Source organism: Pseudorasbora parva, chromosome 17 (assembly GCF_024679245.1).
Source record: "Pseudorasbora parva isolate DD20220531a chromosome 17, ASM2467924v1, whole genome shotgun sequence".
Lineage (NCBI taxonomy): Eukaryota > Metazoa > Chordata > Actinopteri > Cypriniformes > Gobionidae > Pseudorasbora > Pseudorasbora parva.
This window is the reverse complement of record NC_090188.1, coordinates 38,827,110-38,851,004: the sequence shown is the minus strand read 5'-3', so window position 1 is coordinate 38,851,004 and position 23,895 is coordinate 38,827,110. Positions and strand designations below refer to the sequence as shown.

General features: G+C 37.5%; 1 protein-coding gene across 1 annotated transcript in view; it reads right to left on the bottom strand.

The window, feature by feature from the left end:
• mlip (muscular LMNA-interacting protein) overlaps positions 1-19,266 on the bottom strand; it is a 74,774-nt gene extending 55,508 nt beyond the window's left edge. Inside the window, exon 1 of the mRNA XM_067422068.1 lies at positions 19,135-19,266. Within this exon, the coding sequence (XP_067278169.1) occupies positions 19,135-19,170 (36 nt within the window). The 5' untranslated portion in view covers positions 19,171-19,266. The remainder of the gene's footprint in view (positions 1-19,134) is intronic.
• Positions 19,267-23,895: the final 4,629 nt, after the last annotated feature.

Below are 23,895 nucleotides of genomic sequence, written 5' to 3'. Positions count from 1 at the left end.
AACTGTTCTGTGGTCAGACTAATCAAAATTTGAAGTTATTTTTGGAAAACTGGGACGCCATGTCATCTGGACTAAAGAGGACAAGAAAAATCCAAGTTGTTAACAGCACTCAGTTCAGAAGCTGCATCTCTGATGGTATGGGGTTGCATAAGTGTGTGTGGCATGGGAAGCTTACACATCTGGAAAGACCATCAATGCTGAAAGGTATATCCAAGCTCTAGAACATCATATGCTCCCAGCCAGATGTCGTCTCTTTCAGGTAAGACCTTGCATTTTCCCAAATGACAATGCCAGAGCACATACTGCATCAATTACAACATCATGGCTGCGTAGAAGAAGGATCCGGATACTGAAATGGCCAGCCTGCAGTCCAGATCTTTCACCCACAGAAAACATTTGGCGCAAGTCATGAAAGATGCGAAAAAGAAGACCTAAGACAGTTGAGCAACTAGAAGCCTGTATTAGAGAAGATTGGGACAACATTCTTATTCCTAAATTTGAGCAACGTGTCTCCTCAGTCCCCAGACGTTTGCAGACTGTTATAAAAAGAAGAGGGGATGCCACACAGAGGTAAACATGGCCGTGACAAGGCCATCAAAAATTTAAAATCAACTTATTTTCCCCTTAAAATTATACTTTTTTTCCTTCATTTTAAACATTTGATATATTTCATATTTTCATCATGCTGTATTCTGAATAAAATATTGAAATTTGAAACTTCCACATCATTGCATTCTGTTTTTATTCACAATTTGTACAGTGTCCCAACTTTTTTGGAATCGTGTTTGTACATATAACCCAAGCACCGATGGTTTGAGGACCCTATTGTAACTGCTCTGCCCATCATCCTTGTTCTCGGAAATGAATCACATTTTTGAGGGCCTAAACACACTCAAAAACTCACGAAACTTAGCACACATGTCAGAAGTGGTGAAAATGTACATCTGATATGAGTTTCAGAATTAGTTGTGGCAAAATAGCTCGAAAGTAAGCTTTGAACTAAATTTAAATGAAGCACCATTTGCACTACATTTCATGTACAAGTATGGTAGACTGATCTGAAAAACAACAAATGTCATTTCCAGATGTTGTACTTCAACAAACTTCTCCTAGAGATTTGATCAGATAAACATCATATGTGATCAGTCTAATCTAAAGGTCTTTGTGACATTAAATTGTGAAGATGTTGAGTTTTTCCTGAAGGGCATGACTGTGGCGGCCTGACAAAATTTTGTTTTGTCATGAAACAGGAAGCTTTTGTAACTCAGGCATACAATGTCCGATCTGCCCCAACGTCACATGTTTGATAAGAGTCCTGACCTGAAGACATCTACATGACAGTATTCAGTTATAGTGATAGTGCCATCTGCTGGCAACAGGAAATGCAATGCTTTACACTAATTCACTCCCTGAAACACATTTAAATATGCCATGAAGTTCCAAACATGCTAGAAACATGTTAAATTATGCAACACTTGGCTAAGTGCTAATGTATATGATTAATGCCACGAAAGAGGAAGCTGTAACTCAGACATACAATGTCCCATCTGCCTCAAACTTCACATTTGATAAGTGCCCTGGTGTGAAGACATCTACATGCCAAAATGTAGATATAGTCATAGCGCCACCAGCTGGTAGCATGAACTAGGTAGTGTAGCAAATATAAATGGCTGATAAAGTGCTCCTATTTTTATACGCACATAGCATTATTTCAACAAACCCTCTTGGTTAGATACAATAGATAATTAGATTATACAATATTTCTGGTTCTTTAATGTGATGAGCCAAGTGACATTCTGATATTTCATATACCGTAAATCCTCTAATATTGGCCTGTATTCCATTAGCGGCCAGGTCTCCAACATTGGCCGGTCTCGCTGTCACTGGAGGTAAATAAAGGCCGGTCTCTAATAGCGGCTGGGGCTATTATTAGAACCAACGTTTTCTGGGCAGGCCTCAACATCACTATGATGACAGGCCCCCTCGGTTTATTATACAAATATAATAGTATTTGATAATTAACAGTTGTTTAAATTATTTTAACATAATTACAAAATTATTATAACGTCTCAAATACTGGAATAAATAAAAATCGTTTTTTACAGTCTATTTTTTTTTTTATTATGATTGTTTGACAGCTGTGTTAAGACAGTAGGCTGTCTGGTGTATGTGACGCGGCTTGCGCCTGTGACTTCATGAAGTGTGTTTACCTATTCACTTAGCCTGTAGTTTGCAGTTGTGTGATAGAGAAACAGCAGCAATGCAAAAGTTACCATATTTCTACACTGGTATTTAGCCTGAATTACCGGTATTTGTTGTTAATGTTCTGTATGCATACCATAATGTTATGGTAACTGTACGTGTTCAATAAATTAACCTAGTATTTTATAGGTTGAAATAGATGCAAAATCTCATTTTTATTCATTCTACTGGTAGTCTGATTTGCTCAAATAGAAATTGAGGCCTGCCTCTAATTCTGGCCTCCTTCGAATAAAGGCCTGTGCCCGGTTGCATAAAACACCTTAAGTTTTTCCCTTAAGTATGATACTTAAGGCGTGATTTCCCCTTATCTAAGGGAATGATTTAAGGGTGTTGCATATAATCCCTTAAACGGTTCTCTTAGGTAAGGGACGCCGCTAAGTGTTTCACGACTGTGACCCAGGTTTTACCGTTATAAAATTCTATTGTTGCCATAGACACGCTACGCTGGCGGGTTAGAGAGTGAAGCTGAGATTCAACAAGAGGAATACACGGAGTGAGAGAACATTATTGTCTTAAATCAAATAAAAATGATTACTGCTGAGGATAAACGATTTGAAGATCACGACAAAATAAAATATGCTTGGTAACGTTATTTGTTTCACACGTTAGACATTCTCAGCAAAAATCAGCTTCAACACCGGCAGAGCGCCAGCAGCACGCCAAATCATGCAGCAAAATGAGGTTTTATTGCTTCTTTGTTAACAATTATTTTAGTCTATTGTTAATTTTACTTAGAACAGCCTCGATGTAATTTTTAGATTTTTTTCATTATTCCTTCAAAACACTTGTGAATTGCAGAAAGACGCAAATATCCTCTCCAGCCGCGACAAGAGAAAAAGTGCTAGAACTGCAAAGAGACATCCTACAGAAGACAAAACTGCAATTAGAGATCGAAAAACTTAAAAATGAGAAGGAAAATCAAGACCTTTACAACTTCATTCTTAATAACAAACTAATGCAGCTACAAAGTGAAGGAAAAATAAAATGCACATCAATTGACGAATATTTTTTTATGACAGATCTGACAGGTTTTGTATTTATTTATTTATGATTTATTTATTTATTTATATTTCATTTATTTATATTTATGACTATTGTCCATAGGCTACTAGCTAAACTAATTAAAGAATGCATTTACGATGGCATCTCTGACAACAAATCCAGCCCGTTGAAAATCTTGTTGATTTTCTTCATGAGCCTCTTCTGCTTCTGCTTCTTGAGCCTCTTCTTCGACATCATCTCCCTCTTCACAATACATCTTTGACATGTTAAAAAGAACAACGCTGGCGACAATAATTCTGCAGACGCGCAGCTCGCTGTGGAGACAGTGAAATCTGCGTTTGAGCTGTCCGATCGTCCTCTCAATTATAGACCGTGTGTGTGTCAACGCATTGTTGTATCTTTCATAGGATCAAACGATGACCATAATTATCAACAAGTCAAAATACATTTTAATACATTGATAAAATATTTAATTTCTAATTTTTTCTGCCTATCGCGAAAAATTAACTTTGGCACATTTACATCTTCAACAGGATCAATAAACTCAGCTATTTTTTTCTCATTAATGTTCGTCAACTCTTAAGGTAAACTTTTCCTAACCTTAAACTATACTTAGGAAAATGACAGTTAAGGGGCTTTATGCAACGCTTAACGGTTTTTAAGGGATTACTTAAGTGAAAAATAGACATTTGAGGATAATTCTAAGGGTTTATGACGTTTCAGTTTAATAAACCCTTAAGTGATACTTAAGGGTTATTTTATGCAACACCCTTAAGTTTAAGGGAAACCTAAGGGCGATCTTAAGGGAAATTTTCACTTAAGGTGTTTTATGCAACCGGGCACTGGACCGCGATGGGCTTGAGTAAAATAAAGGCCCGGGCCTATATTAGAGGATTTACGGTAAATAAAATGTCATAGATTCAGTGACTTGGCTAAGTTTGACTGAACATGTTTCTTTTCAATTTGTCCAGAATAGCTTGGTACATTCAATAAAAATGTAATTTATTCTGCATTATGCATTAAAGAATTGCTTTTTTAAATTTTCAACATTTTAAGGTTATAATGTTGCTGTTTGAGTATGAAAATGATGTGTTACAAAGCACAAAGTACACAATATTCCTCATTTAAATAATGCAAACAGAATAAAGGTGGACCTGGTTTAGTTAGTAGTGTTTTGAAACTGGTGGTTAAGGGGAGAAGCACTTGACCAATTTGACCAACGAGAAGGAGGGGCTTCATAGAGACAGGAACTAAACAGAGCCTTACTGGCAGACTGGCAAGAGAGGAGCCGCAAAAATTGAGAATATGGGGAAATAATCAACATTCAACCAGGAAAACCTGTTCTAGTAAAGCTCAAAAACAAACATCAAGACTTTGTAAAAGGACATGATATGCCCTCTTTAAAATTTCAATAGTTAAAATGTGTTATTGAACACATGTATTTTACTAATATCATTCTCTACATCCTCCTTTCAGGGGTACATTTCCCAAACAATCAGCAGAAGAGGGTGTGTTCAATCCAGATGAGGAGGACAGAGAACCCGACTCATGAGGCAAATCCCAAGTGGGGTCTGAGCGGTGCAACCACGCTGGCTCCACGGTTTAGCAGATGATTCATGAGAAGGCTTAGTTACATTCTCTACCATGGTGTCACATGGATAACCCTGTGTCAGCAGTCTTTGGAGAACCAGCGCAGGCCACCCCAAGAAACCAATCTTCCAAACTTGAGGGCTTGGGAAATGGTGGAGGGTTCCACTAGAGGCCTGGAAAGCATAGTGGCCAACACTGGGTCTGACTTGGAGGGGGCAGCGCAGCCAAATCATCATTCCCACAGGACTCTAGCACAACCTCTGATGCATACTATCAGCATATTGTTGCCTGGAGGAACCACAAAGGAAACAACTGGAACCCCCCCAGAGGGGCCAGCGCGCTCCTCTGGAAGCTCCAAGGGTTGCTTTGTGCAAAAGGAGTGAGAGACCCCAGGAGGATGGCTCATTGGGGAAGCCCTCATTGTAATCCCCAGATCATCAAAGTAGACCTGTTCTGGTGGCCACCATTATCAGTACTAGATTGGGGAATAGGCAAATGGACTCCACTCCATGTGAGGTACTTGAGTCTCGATCTCAACACTGAGATAGTCATGTTCCCGCAGTGAAAACACCTCAGCATGATTAACACCCAGACACAGTGATCGTGACCATCAACCGGCAGATAGTGAACGCATCCAGAAACACACAGGTGCTGTCTCTTAAGTGATCCCAATTCGTATGTTCACTGAAACGACATGATGTCGGGAGTGACCGACTGAAAGGGAACACATATTCTTCCAATAATGTTAATAGAACATTCGTTCAAAGTTATCTGGTCTTTAAAAGTGTTCTCAAATCGTTAGAACAAAAACGTTATTTATACATTATTCATGGGAAGCATTTTTTAGAATGTTTTAGTTGCACGTTCATCTAAAAAAATTGTAAGCGTCACTACTTGTTTGATCATTAAAGAGATTTGAATAGAACAGATGTTGAAGTCACAAACACATGTGTAAGGAACAAACAATGAATGCAAGTTGTATATTAAATATACTAATCAATCAGGACTCGGATCTGATTCTGAACTAAATTATCTTTCTATATACTCACAAGTGTGCATGTGCTCCAATCCACGCCATGTTTAAACTAAACATCCAGACATTAGCATAAATCACGGTGGGGTCAGAGAGGTCAGGACCCAGCCCATCTGAGGGTTGTAAAATGGCCACGTTTGAAACTCTGTGTGAAATAGTTCAAATAAACAGAACACAATTTTGTGTTGTTGTTTTTTTCTTTATCTAAGCTTTGCTCTTTATGATTCCATGTTTTGGACAGCGTATTTCCCAGACTCTTACACAATTTACTGTACAACAGTCTATTTACTATACATTATCCATTACATCCATTTATACAAAAAAAAAGAATGATTTTTTTTTTAAGGGGACCAATTATGCTTTTTTTTATTTTACCTTTCAATTAACTGCAAAGTCAGAAAGCACAACGTCCACGTCAAAGGGAGTGAATCTCTCCAAAAGAAAATATTTGGCCGAGATACAACTATTTGAAAATCTGGAACCTGATGGTAGAAAATAAATCTAAATATTGAGAGAAAATTGCCTTTAAAGTTGTCCAAATGAAGTCCTTAGCAATGCTTATATATATATATATATATATATATATATATATATATATATATATATATATATATATATATATATATATATATATATATATATATATATATATATATATATTTAAAGTAGGAAATGTAGAAAATATCTGTACGTAATATCTTAATGATTTTTGGCATGAAACATTTTAAAACATCGATAATTTACTCATACAATGTATTGTTGACTTATGACTGGTTTTGTGCTCCAGGGTCACATATGCCTTCACACAGTTTTTGGTACATACAAATGTTGTTCATTTGAAATCCATACCCGTAGTTGAAATTAATCGCTTAGATTATCTACTTTTATAATTTGACATTCTTAAATGTTCTTAACATAAAAAAAAATATGTGATTTTATTATCAAAACTGGATGTTTTGAATGTTCAGAAGACTAGCTCTGAAATAACATTTTAACGGCATTATCAAAATGATAAAATAGAATGTTCCTCTAACATTCACATAAACAAAGACAATATTCTTAAAAAAACATATATTGAACGTTCACAAAACATTCAGAAATGTTAGCTAAAAAAATTCTGAGAAAAATTGTTTTACATGGGGTATCACCCACATATTCAGTTTCAAGGGAAAGATAATAAAAAAACGATTCTACTGCTTCAAGAAGCAAACTATAAATATGGCGTGTCTTTGACATCCCTGTCTTACACATATTCAGAGTGTGCAGAATGATCCCCCACTTACACTGCAAATGACGCCAACATGTCAGACTTGAATGCTCCATTATAATCACCGCCTGTAATAATGACACAGAGTGGGGTCGCTTGAACAGCTTCACATGTCTTTTTGAGCTTCTCAGCTGAGGTTCTGCATAGAGTTCTGCACTCCCACAAACCCCCCAATTACAATCAATGAAGCCACCGCCTGCGGATATTACATAAATTGTCATTGCAATTAAAATTGCTGTTGTGCAAACTAGGTAAAAAGAGAACATTTAGCACTCAGATAAGGAGAAAATAAATTCTGAGGCTTCACAAAACCCTAGCAAAAAGTATATGCGCTTTTTTTTTCCAATGTTTTTGCCAAAAGGTACATTTTTGTCATAAATAAGTAACTCAATATTAGATCCCAGGTGGAGGTAAACTTCCAGTATGACCCACACTGTTATTCAGTGGTCTGTCTGAATATTTGATTCATATTTGGCTGCAATTTGTACATTACAACCAATTCATTTGTAGATTTCACGTGACGTCACACACTTATACGAACGCCAGCATGCAGGGCAAACTAATGCATTAATGTAGTAAGAAAATAAAACGCAACGCAGTTTCTTGCTTAGCCTTTTTCCATAGAAAAATATTATACAGAAAACACAATCATTTAGCATGTTGAGTTCGAATTCTGGGTTCATCTGCTTACTTAAATATAGTATGCATCATCAATACTAAATTTGATCTTTTAAATATCACTTTTTTCCAGTGTTTTTCCAAAGTTCACTTACTGAATTTTAAGTGTCTTTTAAAGGATGTCATTGATACAGTTTTCCTCACAGCTCCCTCATAAATACATAGAACAGCTATGCTTTATTTTTGTATCAGATAAAAAAAAGTTCACAGCCATATTTGAGGATGTAACTTAAGTAATTTCACTCTTCAATCACGTGATTGTGCGCTTCCCAAGCCCTGCCTCATTCTTCAAGAACAGAACCACATTAAGGCACATTTAATTGGACAATTACTCTCGACCTTTAGACTGGGTAAACCCAACCTGATTTGCCGGTGATTTCACCCTGCAACTCAGTCTGGAAACCCGTACATTCATTTCTACTGCTTCTGTTACACTTTTGCGTGATGCAATCACAGGCTGGCTTATCCACCTGGCGCGCTATTGGCGGGTTTAACATGAGGACAGATAAGCCCCTTTCACACTGCACGTCGGACCCGCAATATTCCCGGAACATTGCCGGGTCGCCTTCTGTGTGAAAGCAACCACGTCCCGGAATTGATTACCGAATTGAACCCGGGTCGGGGACCTAGTAACATTGCGGTATTCGACCCGGGACGAGCGCTGTGTGAACAAAAGCCGAAACTAATGCCGCAACGTGTACATAGTTATCGTGCGACTCCTAGAGCTTGTTTTTTCAATAATACAACCCTGCAGTGCCAGAAGAGCTCGTCGGTGTTTTAAACGCAGAGAGTGTTCGTATACAAAAGAAACTAAAATTAAACAAATTTAGTTGCGCAAACTGGACACAAGTCGAGACCACGGAGCTCCTTACTATCCGCGCTGAAGCTGAGATCGCTCGCCATTATACGTCACATCCGGATGTCACGTGTCAACTCGTTCCGTGACCGTTACGGGTAGTGTGTGAAAGCGCACATATTACGGTATTTCGCTGGCAGTGTGAATGGACCAAATCTAGCGGCCCGGGAACAAATGCCGGGTCGCATTATCCGTGTATTTGCCGGAATCGCAGTGTGAAAGGGGCTATAGAGAAACGGTGGGTCGTTGCCCGTTGATCACGCCTCTTGTGGTCTGATTGGTTAAAGTACTATCCAATTGTGTACAGAGTCATTTAAATTATGCTAATTTATCACGCCTCTTGTGCAGTAGAAAATACAGAGCAGACTCCCCAGACCAATGTTCAGTCTTAAATTGATCTTGGTCTGGTGATAGCCAGACAAATCAACCTTGCAAGTTCTTCCACTATTATCTCACTTTACATTCATGATTACAAAATAATTACTTTAGCCATATTTTCATATGTTTCACTCAGTCAGCTGAGAAAAATGATTTTTTTTTTGTTTTTTTTTTGTCTAAACCGAGACAAAGGAGGGGTATGAAAGAGATTTTCCCATCAAAAACCACCATTAATTATCACTTAAAATGCAAGGTACATCACACACGTTGAAAATCCAGATAATGGAATTAACTCATAATTTAGCATCTAATTTTTGCAATACAATCTTAAGGCTTAAAAAGAGATCTGAATGCCGAGTGCTGCAGCCATTCATTGCCTGGCAGTGCCTCTTGTCAATTTAAATTCAATAGGCTTGCGTATCTTCTTAATGAAGATCACTAATTAAGCTTAGCAGGAGATTTTCAACCTTCCAGCCATGAATTAGTCAGAGTGGATAACCTAAATACCAGGTGCAACAATAATAACAGATATAGCAGATTTAAACCTTGAACAATTAATGACTGCTCCAAAACAGAACAACATTGCAGTTTTCTTGATGATGATGATGATGATGATGATGATGATGATGATGATGATGATGATGATGATGATGATGATGATGATGATAGGTACATAATAATAATAATAATCATTTTTGTTTTACTTTTTTTACATTCATAAGTTTTTAAGCCTCATGTAAGTTAAAATAGCTTTGATTCTGACTCTGACATTCATCCTTTCTTTCTCTCATGGATGCAGGATAAAAATAGACTTTAACAACCAACCAGGAAGTTCTTGTCAAAGTGTTCAGTGTTCAAACACAGAGAGATAGTGGCACTATTGTGGTACAATATACAGAGTGTAGAGAAAAGGGGGATTGTGCTGCTTATCTTGTTATTTTGAAAACTGAACTCACTGTTTACAGTGTACAAAAATATTCTTATGTATGCTCTGACTGAATATTTAAAATGGCATGACACAAGTAGTTAACACAGCAATCCAATATGCTGCAATCAAGATTATCTCAATTTTGTCCAATCATATGATCTCTGTAATGAAAATGTACCCTTACTCCAAATGCACAGTAATCAGAGGAGGCCTTTGCGTCTCATATCGCATTCTGAAATCATGAGCAAAAACAACAACATTCGATCTCAGTCGCTCTCTCAGCCCCTCAGCTGAAATGAATTTGGGGTTCAAGCACGTAATGCAGAAACCCTATTATAATTGTAAGGATTTTTTTTTTTCTTCTGCTGTAAAACTGATCGTGCAGCCTAAACCATGAGGCCTAAAGACTTGAAACTTGTCTCTATTTGGGGAGAGCTTGACACAATAATCACCCATGTTGGCCAATAGGGGGCGCTACGGCGATCTAAAGTTTGAAATCTCTCATAACTCCTATGCTGCGTTCCACTCCACTTTTAGACACGCACTTGTGAACTTCCCTAAGCACTTCCCCTCGGGGGAATCCCCACCGCCATTTTTAAGTGTGTTCAACTTCATGAAGTGGACAAGGGAAGTTTATATGGACAGACCCTTGCTCTCTCGAATTTTGACAGAGGGCGCGAGTCTATTTCATATGTTCACTTTAGGCAGCTTCATATACCACAATGCAAAGTTATTGTGACGTCACCACATATCGCGTTTAATTTAGCCCACCACAAACAACTCCACAATGTTTTTAAAAGCATTTAAAACAACACGGATACACCTATATACATATAGAATGTTGCATTAAACAATTTCGTTTAGGAAAGAAATATATAATAATTCAACTCCATAATGGATTCCAATTGATCAAGGGCTTAGGGCGTTCCAGTTCAGTCCACCGCAAATGTTCCGCCTGTAGTGGACACTCATGCAACGTAAGCAATCACACACATCCGAGTGGAGGGAAGTTTGAGTGAAGGGCATGATAAAAACGAACTGGAACGCAGCACTAGACCATTTGTCTTAGATTCAAGTATCATTCATATCATTGTAATCCTAAAAACATATATTTCCAATTTAATTTCCTACGGAAGAGGATTAGGGCCAAGCAAAAAAAAAAAAAGCATCTCGAGATTAAAGTCATTATAATGCGAGATTAAACTCGTTAAATTTCGAGAAAAAAAGTCGAGATACAATCTCGAGAATAAAGTCATTAAATATCGAGAATAAAGTCGTTCTGTTTCGAGAAAAAACTCGTTATATTTCGAGAAAAAAAGTCAAAATAAAATCTTGAGAATAAACTCATTAACTATTGAGAATAAAGTTCCCTGTGTTTCGAGAAAAAACTTGTTATATTTCGAGAAAAAAAGTCGAAATAAAATCTTGAGAATAACACATTCGATCAGTGTTCATTGCATAGCATACTGATAGAGGACATGGCAGAGTTGGATCACTTAGTCAAGCTATATTTCAGACTTTCTTTCAGTAACAAAGAAACACTATCAACTTTAGCTAATTATGACAAAATTATATTAATGTCCTCTATCAGTATGCTATGCAATGAACACTGATCGAATGCGTTATTCTCAAGATTTTATTTCGACTTTTTTTCTCGAAATTTTACGAGATTTTTCTCGAAACACAACGATTTTATTCTCGATATTTAATGAGTTTATTCTCAAGATTTTATTTAGACTTTTTTTCTGGAAATATAACAAGATTTTTCTCAAAACACAACGATTTTATTCTCGATATTTAATGAGTTTATTCTCAAGATTTTATTTCGACTTTTTTCTTGAAATATTACAAGTTTTTTCTCGAAACAGAACGACTTTATTCTCAATATTTAATGAGTTTATTCTCAAGATTTTATTTTGACTTTTTTTCTCGAAATATAACAAGATTTTTCTCGAAACACAACGATTTTATTCTCGATATTTAATGAGTTTATTCTCAAGATTTTATTTCGACTTTTTTCTCAAAATATTACGAGTTTTTTCTCGAAACAGAACAACTTTATTCTCGATATTTAATGAGTTTATTTTCAAGATTTTATTTCGACTTTTTTTCTCGAAATATAACAAGATTTTTCTCGAAACACAACGATTTTATTCTCGATATTTAATGAGTTTATTCTCAAGATTTTATTTCGACTTTTTTTCTCGAAATATAACAAGATTTTTCTCGAAACACAACGATTTTATTCTCGATATTTAATGAGTTTATTCTCAAGATTTTATTTCGACTTTTTTCTCAAAATATTACGAGTTTTTTCTCGAAACAGAACGACTTTATTCTCGATATTTAATGAGTTTATTCTCGAGATTGTATCTCGACTTTTTTTCTCGAAATTTAACGAGTTTAATCTCGCATTATAATGACTTTAATCTCGTGATGTTTTTTTTTGGTTTTTTTGCTTGGCCCTAATCCTCTTCTGTAAATTTCCACCTGAAAGAATTTTCTGCCATTTTAAATTTTGTTCAAAACCTACTTTTGCAAACTAGTCCTAGGTTTTTGCAAACTAGCCCGTTTTTAGAAACCAACCAGTGCAGAAATATCGACTGGAGTTTGAAACAATGCTTTGAAACAATAGTCATAATAAAAGTGCTATATAAATAAAGTTGACTTGACTTGACTACCATGATAGTCTATGAAGACATTGCGATATCTCAAGAAACATGGCCCAAAACAAGTTTGAGGACCTATTAGACAAGAAAAATGGAGGCCGATCAGGACAAAACTCAATGAAAATGTTCGACTCATGGCCCTAGAGGTCTGGAAGATTTTTTTTTTTTAATCGGGATGTTTTATGCCTCAGTAATCACATGGTATTTCACACATCCACACAATATGCATATGATTTGATCGATCTCCTAATACTGAACAACTTTGCCCATAGAACCACTGCTGTCAATCAAATGACTCTGAGTAAAACCAATGCAGTACAATTATCTGGACTCTCTAGATCAATAATAATCACCAAAAAAAATGACTTTACCCTTTGGGTAGCTATAACAGGATAATTTAGAAAAAAAGGTGTTGTCAAGTTCATGAAAAAGCCATTTTTCATGAACTACAGCTCCTAAGCGAAAATTCTGACTTCATGAAAAAATGGGTACATGCAACACATGATTCTAAACAAGCATGCAAACTTTTATAGAGAATTTTTTTTTTTTTTAAATAACCTTTAAACAACATATTCCATATGGTAAATTGCCCGTATTGGCTATAAATAGTCTTTTCCATCTTTGATCTAAGTGGTAACATTCTTGCAAAATAAAACAATATCTTTTTTTACACACGTGCTTAAAGGTGGGGTAAGTGTTATTTAACGGCCGAGTGCAATAACAAACTTGTAGCCAATCAGCAGGTAAGGGACGTGTCTACTAATGATGTTAAGAAGAGAGCGATCAGTGCAATGGCGGACGTAACCCACATATTGCTGATAGTAACTGTGCTAACAGGGCTGATTGTATCATGTACACAGATACATGCTCAGGCATATTATTACACTGCGGAACAGAGGCGTCAGAATGAAATTCAAAGAAAGCAATCAAAGAAAGCTCCCTTTGTAATCATTAGAGCAGCGTACACTGCAGCTGTCAATCAAAGACTCCCATTTTATTCAACAAATCTCTTAACAATATCACGTTTGCAACCATTTTTGCTCCATTTCATGCAATTTGGGGACATTTTTTTATTAATTTTGGCGTGAAGGTAGGGCACTTTATCGAGCACAAGCGGAGGCTCCTTCTATTGTTGAAGTAAAAGGGTTCAAACTCAGCAAAGGCTTCTACTGACAGTAATAGCAACGAGTAAGTCATGGGTTTGCCAGACGCTGTCAAAGTTGTGCTGGTTAGCATGGCCCTGTTAGAAAGTAGATGAATTGACTATTCTGATCACAAAAAAAAAAAAAAAAAAAAAAATCATATTTCAGTCAAAAGTGGCAATGGTTTGAGGAATTTATTTTTATTGTTGCAAATGTTCATTATCCCAGCTCCGGCCCGTCACTAGAGCAGGATTTGGGACTGTGTATTCCCGGTAGTGTCAGCCAGTCAACACTATCATGCAGTTTCAGAGTGTCTGTAAATAAAGATTATATTCTTCACATTATATTTACAACACAGAAACTTTTACGCTATCAGCAAAAGGGGCTTACACACATTTTGCAGCACCCCTGTAGTGTATCCACAGTGACAGCGAAAGCCACAAACAAACAGAAGCAGTCAAAGGCCTCAGGAGGCATTTCCTACTCGCCTATAAACTCTCTCTCTCACACACTCTCTGTAGTCAACAGTGTTATGTGGATCATACCGTTCCTTGAGGCTCAAATTTCATTCCGTACCCAAGCAAGGGGTGTGTTTGTCCCAAGCTGTTCCCAGCATATGCAGTCCATTTACCATAGTGTTTTATCCAGAATAGATGGCTCAGATCTAGCTTCTCTTGGTTAGTAACTCAACAAAATTTGAAGACTTGATGCACTGAATACTGGGCGGCTTTCACCAGTTAGACTTGCACAGGTTGTTTTCTAAAAATAATTGTTTTGGCTCTACAGATGCAGAGGCTTTGAAAGAAACCGTTTACAGATTTATTTTATCGATAACAATTTGGCTGCACACAATTAATGCTGAGTTGACCTTTGGTTGTATTTCACTCTAGGCATGTAATCATGCAGGCAAGTTCATTTTCCAAAACATTTGGCATCTGAGATAAAACGCAGCTGACGCCTCATTTCAGAGTTGTTTACAGCAGAACAGAGAACAAGACTTTTGTGAACGAGAAACATCAGTCAGTATAGTATAAGAAGTGTTCAAAAACACAGATTCCTTCAAAAAAAAAATAGAGGTTGTATTGTGCCATCTAATCTATGTATCTTTTGTTTTTTGCATTAGCAATTCAGGCACATCGCCTTGTATCAGATACTGTTGATGTGAACTTTTTTATTCTAAAACACTGGTCTTAAGCTGTGAAGCATCTGTTCACCATATGACAGTAAAAAACCCATAGCTGATCATTATTATTGTTGCATAGCAACATTCTGTAGTGCATATATTAAAAGCTGTATGGTAATGGATTGGCACTCAAATCACTATTCATTGAGCCTAATAATGCACTTTAGTCTTAACTATATACAAGGCCAGCTCGAAAGAGCTGTGAAACTAAACCGCACACTTCTGGTGTGTGACTCATGCTAGAGGCTCTGGTCTTTACCAATTACACCTTGTTGTCTCCAGTTGTTGACAAAGGTTTGAATCTTGCTCAGAGCAGTGCATATAGGACCAGTTACATTGTTGCTGTGACCTGGATGGGAGTGAGGTGTAATGAGGTTTTTAGCATGACCACCTCCTATGTTGGTTGACGCTGTTTTGATTCCCATTTGGACCCAAATGGGAGTGAGGTTTAGGGTGGTCTTTAGTGTCCTTATTAGTGTTTCTGACTCCCATGGCAGTTGATGCTGGTTAGAATCCCGCTAATGTTGCCGTGATCGGGGTAAGTGAGGTTTGGGAGGGTCTTTAGTGTCCTTGTTAGAGTATTCACCCCCCAATGCTGGTCAACAAGTCAGATTTGTGCATATAGGACCAGTTACATTGGTTCTGTGACCACAGACCAGGGAGGTCTTTAGCTTTCTCGTTAGGATGGCAGTTGGGGACAAAAAATGATATATAAATATTTTAAAAAAATTAATTACTAAACTAAATGAACTATGTCAACTAAATTACTGATCTGCCCACATTGTTGCTGTATGGTAATTAAAAATGAGCTGATGATGTCACCGTTTGTACAATCGAATCAAATTCTGTTGCATTATTTTCCCATTATTAACACTGTGAAGCTGCTTTGAAACAATCTGCACAATAAAAAGTGCTATATATATATATATATATATATATATATATATATATATATATATATATAAAGTTGACTTGACTTGACATGACCACCTCACAAGCTGGTTGACACTGGTTTGAATCCCATTTGTACCCAAAGAGTGAGGTTTTGGGTGGTCTTTAGTGTCCTTATTAGTGTGTCTGACTCCCATGACAGTTGACACTGGTTTCGAATCCCACTCAGAATGGTGCAAATAGGTAAATATAAAAAATGTTGCCATAACCCGGGTGGGAGTGAGGTTTAGGGGGGTCTTTAACGTCCTTGTTTCTGCCCCCATACCAGTTGATGCTTGTTCGTATCTTGCTCAGAGCAGTGCAAATAGGACTTACAATGTTGCCATGATCTAGATAAAATTGAGGTTCGGAAGGGTCTTTAGCATCTTGCTAGAGCCTTCGTTTCCAATGCTGGTCGACAAGGTTCAAATCCCGCTTAGATTGGTGCATGTAGGAGCAGTCAGCAATTGGTTCTGTGACCTGAAAAGGAGTGAGGGTCTTTAGCTCTATGCTGGATGACACCGTTTCAAATCCCATTTGGACCCAGATGGGTGTGAGGTTTAGGGTATTCTTATGTGTCCTTGTTAGTGTGTCTACCTCCCATGGTTGATGTTTGAATCTCACTTGGAGTGGTGCAAATAGGACCTGTTACAATGCCGCCGTGACGCAGATGGGAGTGAGTTTTAGAGAGCCATGAATGTCCTTGTTAGTGTGTCTGACTCCCATGCTGGTTGACACTGGTTCGAAACCCACTCAGAGTGGTGTAAATATGAACAGCTAATGTTTCTGTGATCCAGTAGGAGTGAGGTTTGGGAGGGTCTTTAGCAGCCTTCTTAGCGCATTCACCTCCAATGCCAGTCGACAAGTTTCAAATCTCAGTCAGATTAGTGCATGTTGGACCAGTTACATTGGTTCCATAACTCATATAAGAGTGAGGTTTAGGAGGGTCTTTAGCTGCTTTGTTAGCATGACCACCTCCCATGCTGGTCGATGTTGGTTCGAATCCCGCTCCAAGTGTTGTGAGTTAGATATACACAAAATATAGCAGCACCTTATTGCTTAAATATGTACTGAATATCCAGATATGTACAGGAAACTATTTCACGTTCATACCATTGCCACAATATAAAAGTTATTAATAAAACAAAGAATTTAACCCCTTACACATATGCAATTCACTGCAACTCCTGGTCACTTATTATATATTATTATATTACCACCAGTAAGTAGGTGAGGGAAATTAAGGACTTGCACAAAGATAACATTTTTAACATTTCAGAATCTAAAATATCTTTGATAAATCCTCAGTCCCGGAATTAAATTTGTAGCCAAAAACATCCCCATTTGGCCAGAGGCGGCCCTGATTGTAGGTGGGGCATGGGTTTAGGAAACACATTGCAAGGTGTAACCCGATGGTTAGAGTGCCATTTTTAGGCATTTTCAAACCCCCGTCTCTCAAACACACAGGGCAGTTGTGCTTCACGGGACCTGATTCTGAATCAGACAGATGCAGGATGCGTGATGTGCACAAAATATGGTTATATTGATATTTTTCTCTGCTGCAAGCTATTTATTTTATAAATTTAGCATTAAACCCTGAACTTTTCAATTGAATTTTCTTATTATAGTAAATAAGATGAGGGGGTCCAGGGTAGATTGGCACAGGTTTATAACTTTCTTGATATACACAGACATAGTACTCTCTCCATATATAAGATGAATTTGTTTTTCATGAAAAATAAAAATGTAGTAGATGCAGTAGAGTGTCAAGCGCAAGCTGTCTCAACTTTGTATTGTGTTTACTGACCTTTTAAAGCTAAAACTGTCGTTGTTGGTAGTCTGCATCTGCATTGTAAATAATAATATATTTTCATTCTGTTCTGCCTGAATTCATCTGGAATTACCATAAGCAGTAAATGCTTATATAATGTCTGATTCTGATGTTGCGGTCTTGAGAGGAACTTTGCAGTCTGTGGCAGGATAAGCAAAAACAGAATGCCTCTGGCAGCAGACTCGAGCCACATGTTTTGAATGCCAGTGAGTTAAGTTTGCATAAATGCTAGCATGTCAACAGAGGTTTGAAAACTCACATGTGGGTGTGTCATTGGTTTTAGCGGAATTATACCCCAGCCTGCCTGAACCCCCTCCCACTACACTTAGCACACCCATACAGCTTCCAGGCTTCTGGGTTTTGCCATATGATAAGAGACTGCATCAACGCTGGGAAACTCTAGCAATGCTCTATATTTACAATTTTTGGAAGGGCAGTTCTGTACTTTCCCTACTGTTTTTCCTTTCATTATTTATCGCTTTGCAATGAGAAAATGTCAGAGAACTCGCCTGTCATAACACTAACACATAATGGATTGTGTATGGCGGCAAACTTTTTCATGGTAACCTGACTGGTTTATTTTATTACAAATTAAAAGTTGGTGCTAAGCCAAGAGTAAAAGGTGAAATGTCTGGCATAATGTCAATAGATAAATATAGCATATGCAACACAACACACGAGGCAGAGTCAACACAAGGTGTTGGGTACATAACACTCACGTAACCCTCCAAAGCTTTGGGAGCAATGCTAATTAGAGTCAGTCCAGTATATTAGCATTTAAACTGCCAAATTATATTGTGATTATATATTATTATTCATTAGTTAAATGCTGTTGTCCTAGACTTCCCACTATAGTCATACTAAGATGAAAAACTGACTTTTGATTAGGTTCAAAATGGTATATACACAGTAGGTAATGTTTTACAATATGATATCATTTGTTTGTATTAATGCATTAACCAACATGCTATGGATTTGAATTGCCATATGTGTCCGTGTAAGTTTAACATTTACTGCCTGCCATATATTAGATTTATAATCTCAAATAAGACTCCAAAACTCATCTGAATGGTTTGGTCAATGAGAAATTATTAATAACATGTCAAGTGGCTTGCGAAGAATTCACATTTAGTTGTCGTACTCTAATAGAATTGCACCTGTTGCCTTTCTGACTATAAACATTCCAGCAAAATTGTTTTTTTCCATCTTCATTGACAATGACCCTCAAACATTTTAAAAATATGCTTGAAACCGAAAGACTAATTCAACTCAACCCTACACTTCAAAAACCTGAAATGGAGACACTGTGGGGACAATGAGACACAATAATTCACTTCAAAGCCACTGGTTTTCCTTTCTAGAGTCCAGGTGTTTTGGCTGCTTACCTTTCCCAAGGTCCTGTGTGGCTGTTCCAAGGCCATGTGTGTGTTGTGCTGAAGTCTTGTTTGTACAGAGGCTGCTATACTGGCATTCTCGTGTCCTGCCTGTTCAGCTTCGCATGAGTGAGAGTGTGTAGTGTCCCGATAACTCTTGAGTGCAGTAGGCTTCCATTTATAGAGCCAAGAAAGCCACAAATAGTCTACAGACAGCAGGGAGCCCATGACAACAATAACAGCAATCCGTGATTACTGGACGTCTGACTGGAACTATCACAGATGGGATCATTCACCCATGTGGCTTTTACACTAATAAATAAAATGTGCAATCGTATTTACTGTATAGTGTTGGGTTATATTTTCTGCTACCTTAAAATCTGGTCTAAAACATTTACCCAACATCCGCCTAATATCAAGAAATGTGTTCCTGTCATAATGTTGTTGTCTGATATTTTTCTATTCATTTCAATTATATTTACACTTCTGGTCAAAAATGTTTTTGTTTTTTTCTGTTTATTTGATCAAAAATACAGTAAAACTGAAATATTATTCCAATGTAAAATAGCTGTTTTCTTGAATATACACCAATCATGCATAACATCTGACAGGTGAAGTAAATAACACAGATGATCTCTTCATCGCAGCACCTGTTAGTGGGTGGGATATATTAGGCAGCAAGTGAACATTTTGTCCTCAAAGTTTATGTGTTAGAAGCAGGAAAACTGGCCAAGTGTAAGGATTTGAGTGAGTTTGACAAGGGCCAAATTGTGACGGCTAGACGACTGGGTCAGAGCATCTCCAAAACTGCAGCTCTTGTGGGCTGTTCCCGGTCTGCAGTGGTCAGTATCTATCAAAAGTGCTCCAAGGAAGGAACAGTGGAGAACCGGCCACAGAGTCATGGGCGGCCAAGGCTCATTGACGCATGTGGGGAGCGAAGGCTGGCCCGTGTGGTCCGATCAAACAGACGAGTTACTGGAGCTCAAATTTTTACATCACCAGAATGGCTGGATGTGTGTGCATCGCTTACCTGGGGAACCAGGATGCACTGTGGAAAAAGGCAAATCGGCAGAGGCAGTGTGATGCTTTAGGCAATGTTCTTCAGGGAAAACTTCTCAGGTCCTGCCATCCATGTGGATGTTACTTTGATACGTACCACCTACCCAAGCACGGTTGCAGATCCTGTACACTCTTTCATGGAAACAGTATTCCCTTGTGGCTGTGTCTCTTTCAGCAGAATAATGTGCCCTGCCACAAAGCAAAGGAGCTCAATAACAAGTTTGAGGTGTTGAATTGGCCTCAATTCCCCAGATCTCAATCCAATCGAGCATCTGTGGGATGTGCTGAACAAACAAGTCCGATCCATTAAGGCCCCACCTCACAACTCACAGAACTTAAAGGATCTGCTGCTAACATCTTGGTGAACGATACTACAGCACACCTTCAGGGGTCTAGTGGAGTCCATACCTCGATGGGTCATGGCGGTTTTGGTAGCAAAAGGGGGACCAAGGGGTCATAATGTTATGCATGATCGATATATATATATATATATATATATATATATATATATATATATATATATATATATATATATATATATATATAATCGATCAGGCATAACATTATGACCCCTTGGTCCCCCTTTTGCTATATATATATATATATATATATATATATATATATATATAATTATCTGCTGTTGAAATTAATCAACTGAATTATAGTAGATTTGTTTGTACTCCTCATGCTGTGTCCATTATGTGCTTTTTTGACTTGGAGACAGATGGTACTTGTTTTTGGCTCCGGGGGGTTGTCTATCAAACCTCATGCCAAAGTTTCTGGAAAAAAAAAAGTGATATAAGAAAAACCACACTGCAACAATACCAGCTTTCTCTACAATAATGTCATCCTACCATTTGGACTTCAATTTTAATTTTTTTTTGTATACATATATTTTTATACGTAATGGTTTTACAGCAATTAAATATGTTATGGTTAGCAAAAAACTTTTAAAACTGTCAGATTAAGTTGTGTTTTATATAGAGTATACATAAGGAATAATTGACTTCGGGTCACTGAATTATTAGCAAAATATTGTACACCCAAGGTGGCAATGCAATACAACTCCGACGTGAATACTTTTTCAGTAATTCAATAGCCCATAGTCAATTATTCCAGGGATATTACTTTACCACTCCTCAAAACATTGGTCATTTGATTTATTTCAAGACATTTGTCAAGTTTTGATTTTAAAATGCAATTTTGTCCTGTTCAAAATCATTGGCACCCTTGGTAAATATAATCAAATATGTTAAAATACATCTGCATTGTTATCCTTTAGAATTTTTATTCATAAAAATGTAAAACATAATAATAATACTTTTTTTTAAAACAAACCTTTTATTGAAGTACAATAATTGGAAGTGGCGGGTATCTCACACTATAAAATAAATATATTTTTCTCTCCCAAAAAACAATAATTGTGACCACAACTGCTGGAGTTATGAGAGAGAGAGAGAGAGAGAGAGAGAGAGAGAGAGAGAGAGAGAGAGAGAGAGAGAGAGAGAGAGAGAGAGAGAGAGAGAGAGAGAGAGAGAGAGAGAGAGAGAGAGAGAGAGAGAGAGAGAGAGAGAGAGAGAGAGAGAGAGAGAGAGAGAGAGAGAGAGAGAGAGAGAATCTATCACCAGACCAAGCTCAACTAAAGACTGAACATTGGTCTGGGGAGTCTGCTCTCTTTTTTCTACTGCACAAGGGGCGTGATAAATTAGCATAATTTAAATGACTCTGTAAGCAGTTGGATAGTCCTTCAACCAATCGCGCCAGGTGGATAAGCCAGCCTGTGACTGGTTCACGCAGCAGAGCAGTAGAAATGAATGTACGGGTTTCCAGACTGAGTTGCAGGGTGAAATCAAAGCGCCGGCAGATCAGGTTGGGTTTACTCAGTACAGCTTTAAGCCATTCTTGTTTAACTCTATACAGCAGGATTAATCAAACAAATCAGCATCTGCTTTACTGAACACACTCATCATTATTGACAGACAGCACCTTTAACCTTAGAGTCGTGGCCGTCGTGGTTGATCGATGAGCCTGGCTCCAGTGCAGAATTAGGACATTACTCTTCTATTGTAGATACTGCATCTAAATCAATTGTTCTCTATAAACTCCAGTGATTTTTAAATGAGTTTATACTGTTTCAGACTTGGGTGTCAGGAGAATGCGCTCAGTGAGCCTTAAAACTTCAGGGAGCTGAAAAGGAACAAGAAAAGCTAGTAGTAAGTGAAGCGTTCTCAGTCCGTTCTACTCAGTTGTGCCTGGAAAAGCATGGAAGCGCGTATACAGGTCTTGAGAGTCTGTCAGAAATGGGAAAAGGTGGAAGAAGAAAAAAAAACAATCCACCCCCTAGCTAATCAGTAAACATAGGTACTACTTCAGTCGCCTGGCGTATTCCGCGTACAACTTCAAAATAATGAATCATTGCAAGTTTTCAAACAAATCTATTTGCTATTCTGGTACGCGTCTACCTGCAGAGTCCACCTCCTGTAATTATTCTTAACCACGTCAGTAAAGCGCAGTCGAAAGCAAAGGGCCGCAGCATGGCGTGTTGATTCTAGCCTCAGCTGGTCCTGTCCGTCACCCTGCGAGCCTCTATAAGCCTCCTAATGCTGGAATAATCACTCACAGAGAGGGGGTGGCGACTCCGTAACCTCCGAGTCATGCCATTCCGCCAACGCATCCGACTGACACGCATCACCTCCGCGGCACAGTCTGATGAAATGCTTTCTCTGTTCCCATACAGCCGAGTTAAATTTTGGAGGACAGGTTGTTGTCATGGCAACCAAACAGGTCGTTTTCTTTTGCTGTCAAGCAGTTTGATATACTAAGAGAGGAGTTTATTTATATGAATATTTTATAGTATAGCACACACACACACAAAAAAAACTCAGAATGAGCTCAAAGACTCGTAATTGACGCCTTTAGATGTATGGTGTATTCGTTCATTCGATCTATTGTTGATGCGCATACATTCTCTCAAGCTTAGCGTATTTCAGTATAAGATTGTTTTTTAGCAACGCTGAACGTATTCCCTGTGAGATTTCTTTTTATCCACATAACGATAGAAACACAGGTGTGCTGAAGGGAGACTAGTGAATCTGGTGGATTTCAGGTTTAATCATCCACTTAAAACACACCTCATGTTCTTTGTATTAGTGAAAACTGGCCAGGTTTTATTAAATGCCATTTTATTCACCTTCTAAATATGCTGCAGTGAAACCACCAAGATTATACACTCTGTCTGCCAGTTAGCCTTTTGAATGCAAATTGCTTCATGAAATTCCTCAGATTTGTTTTTTCTGGTTACAGTCCATTATTTGTTACCCATGTCAATATAATGGAAATTTGTCCTTGGCACTGGAATAAAAAGAACACTTTACAATAAGGTATTATTTGTTAATATTAGATAATGCATTTACAGTGAGCCAAATTATTACAGTATTTATTGATCTTTGTTAACGTTAGTTTCTAAAGAAAAAAATTCCAGATTCATTTTATATATATATATATATATATATATATATATATATATATATATATATATATATATATATATATATATATATATATATATATATATATATATATATATACACACACACACACACAGTGGTGCAAACAAGTACAACATTATTTTTTTTATTTTTTTTATTATTACAGCGGTGATAAATCAGAAAGCCAGAAAGAAAAAATAAAGAAAAAAACGTTCTAAATCTGTCA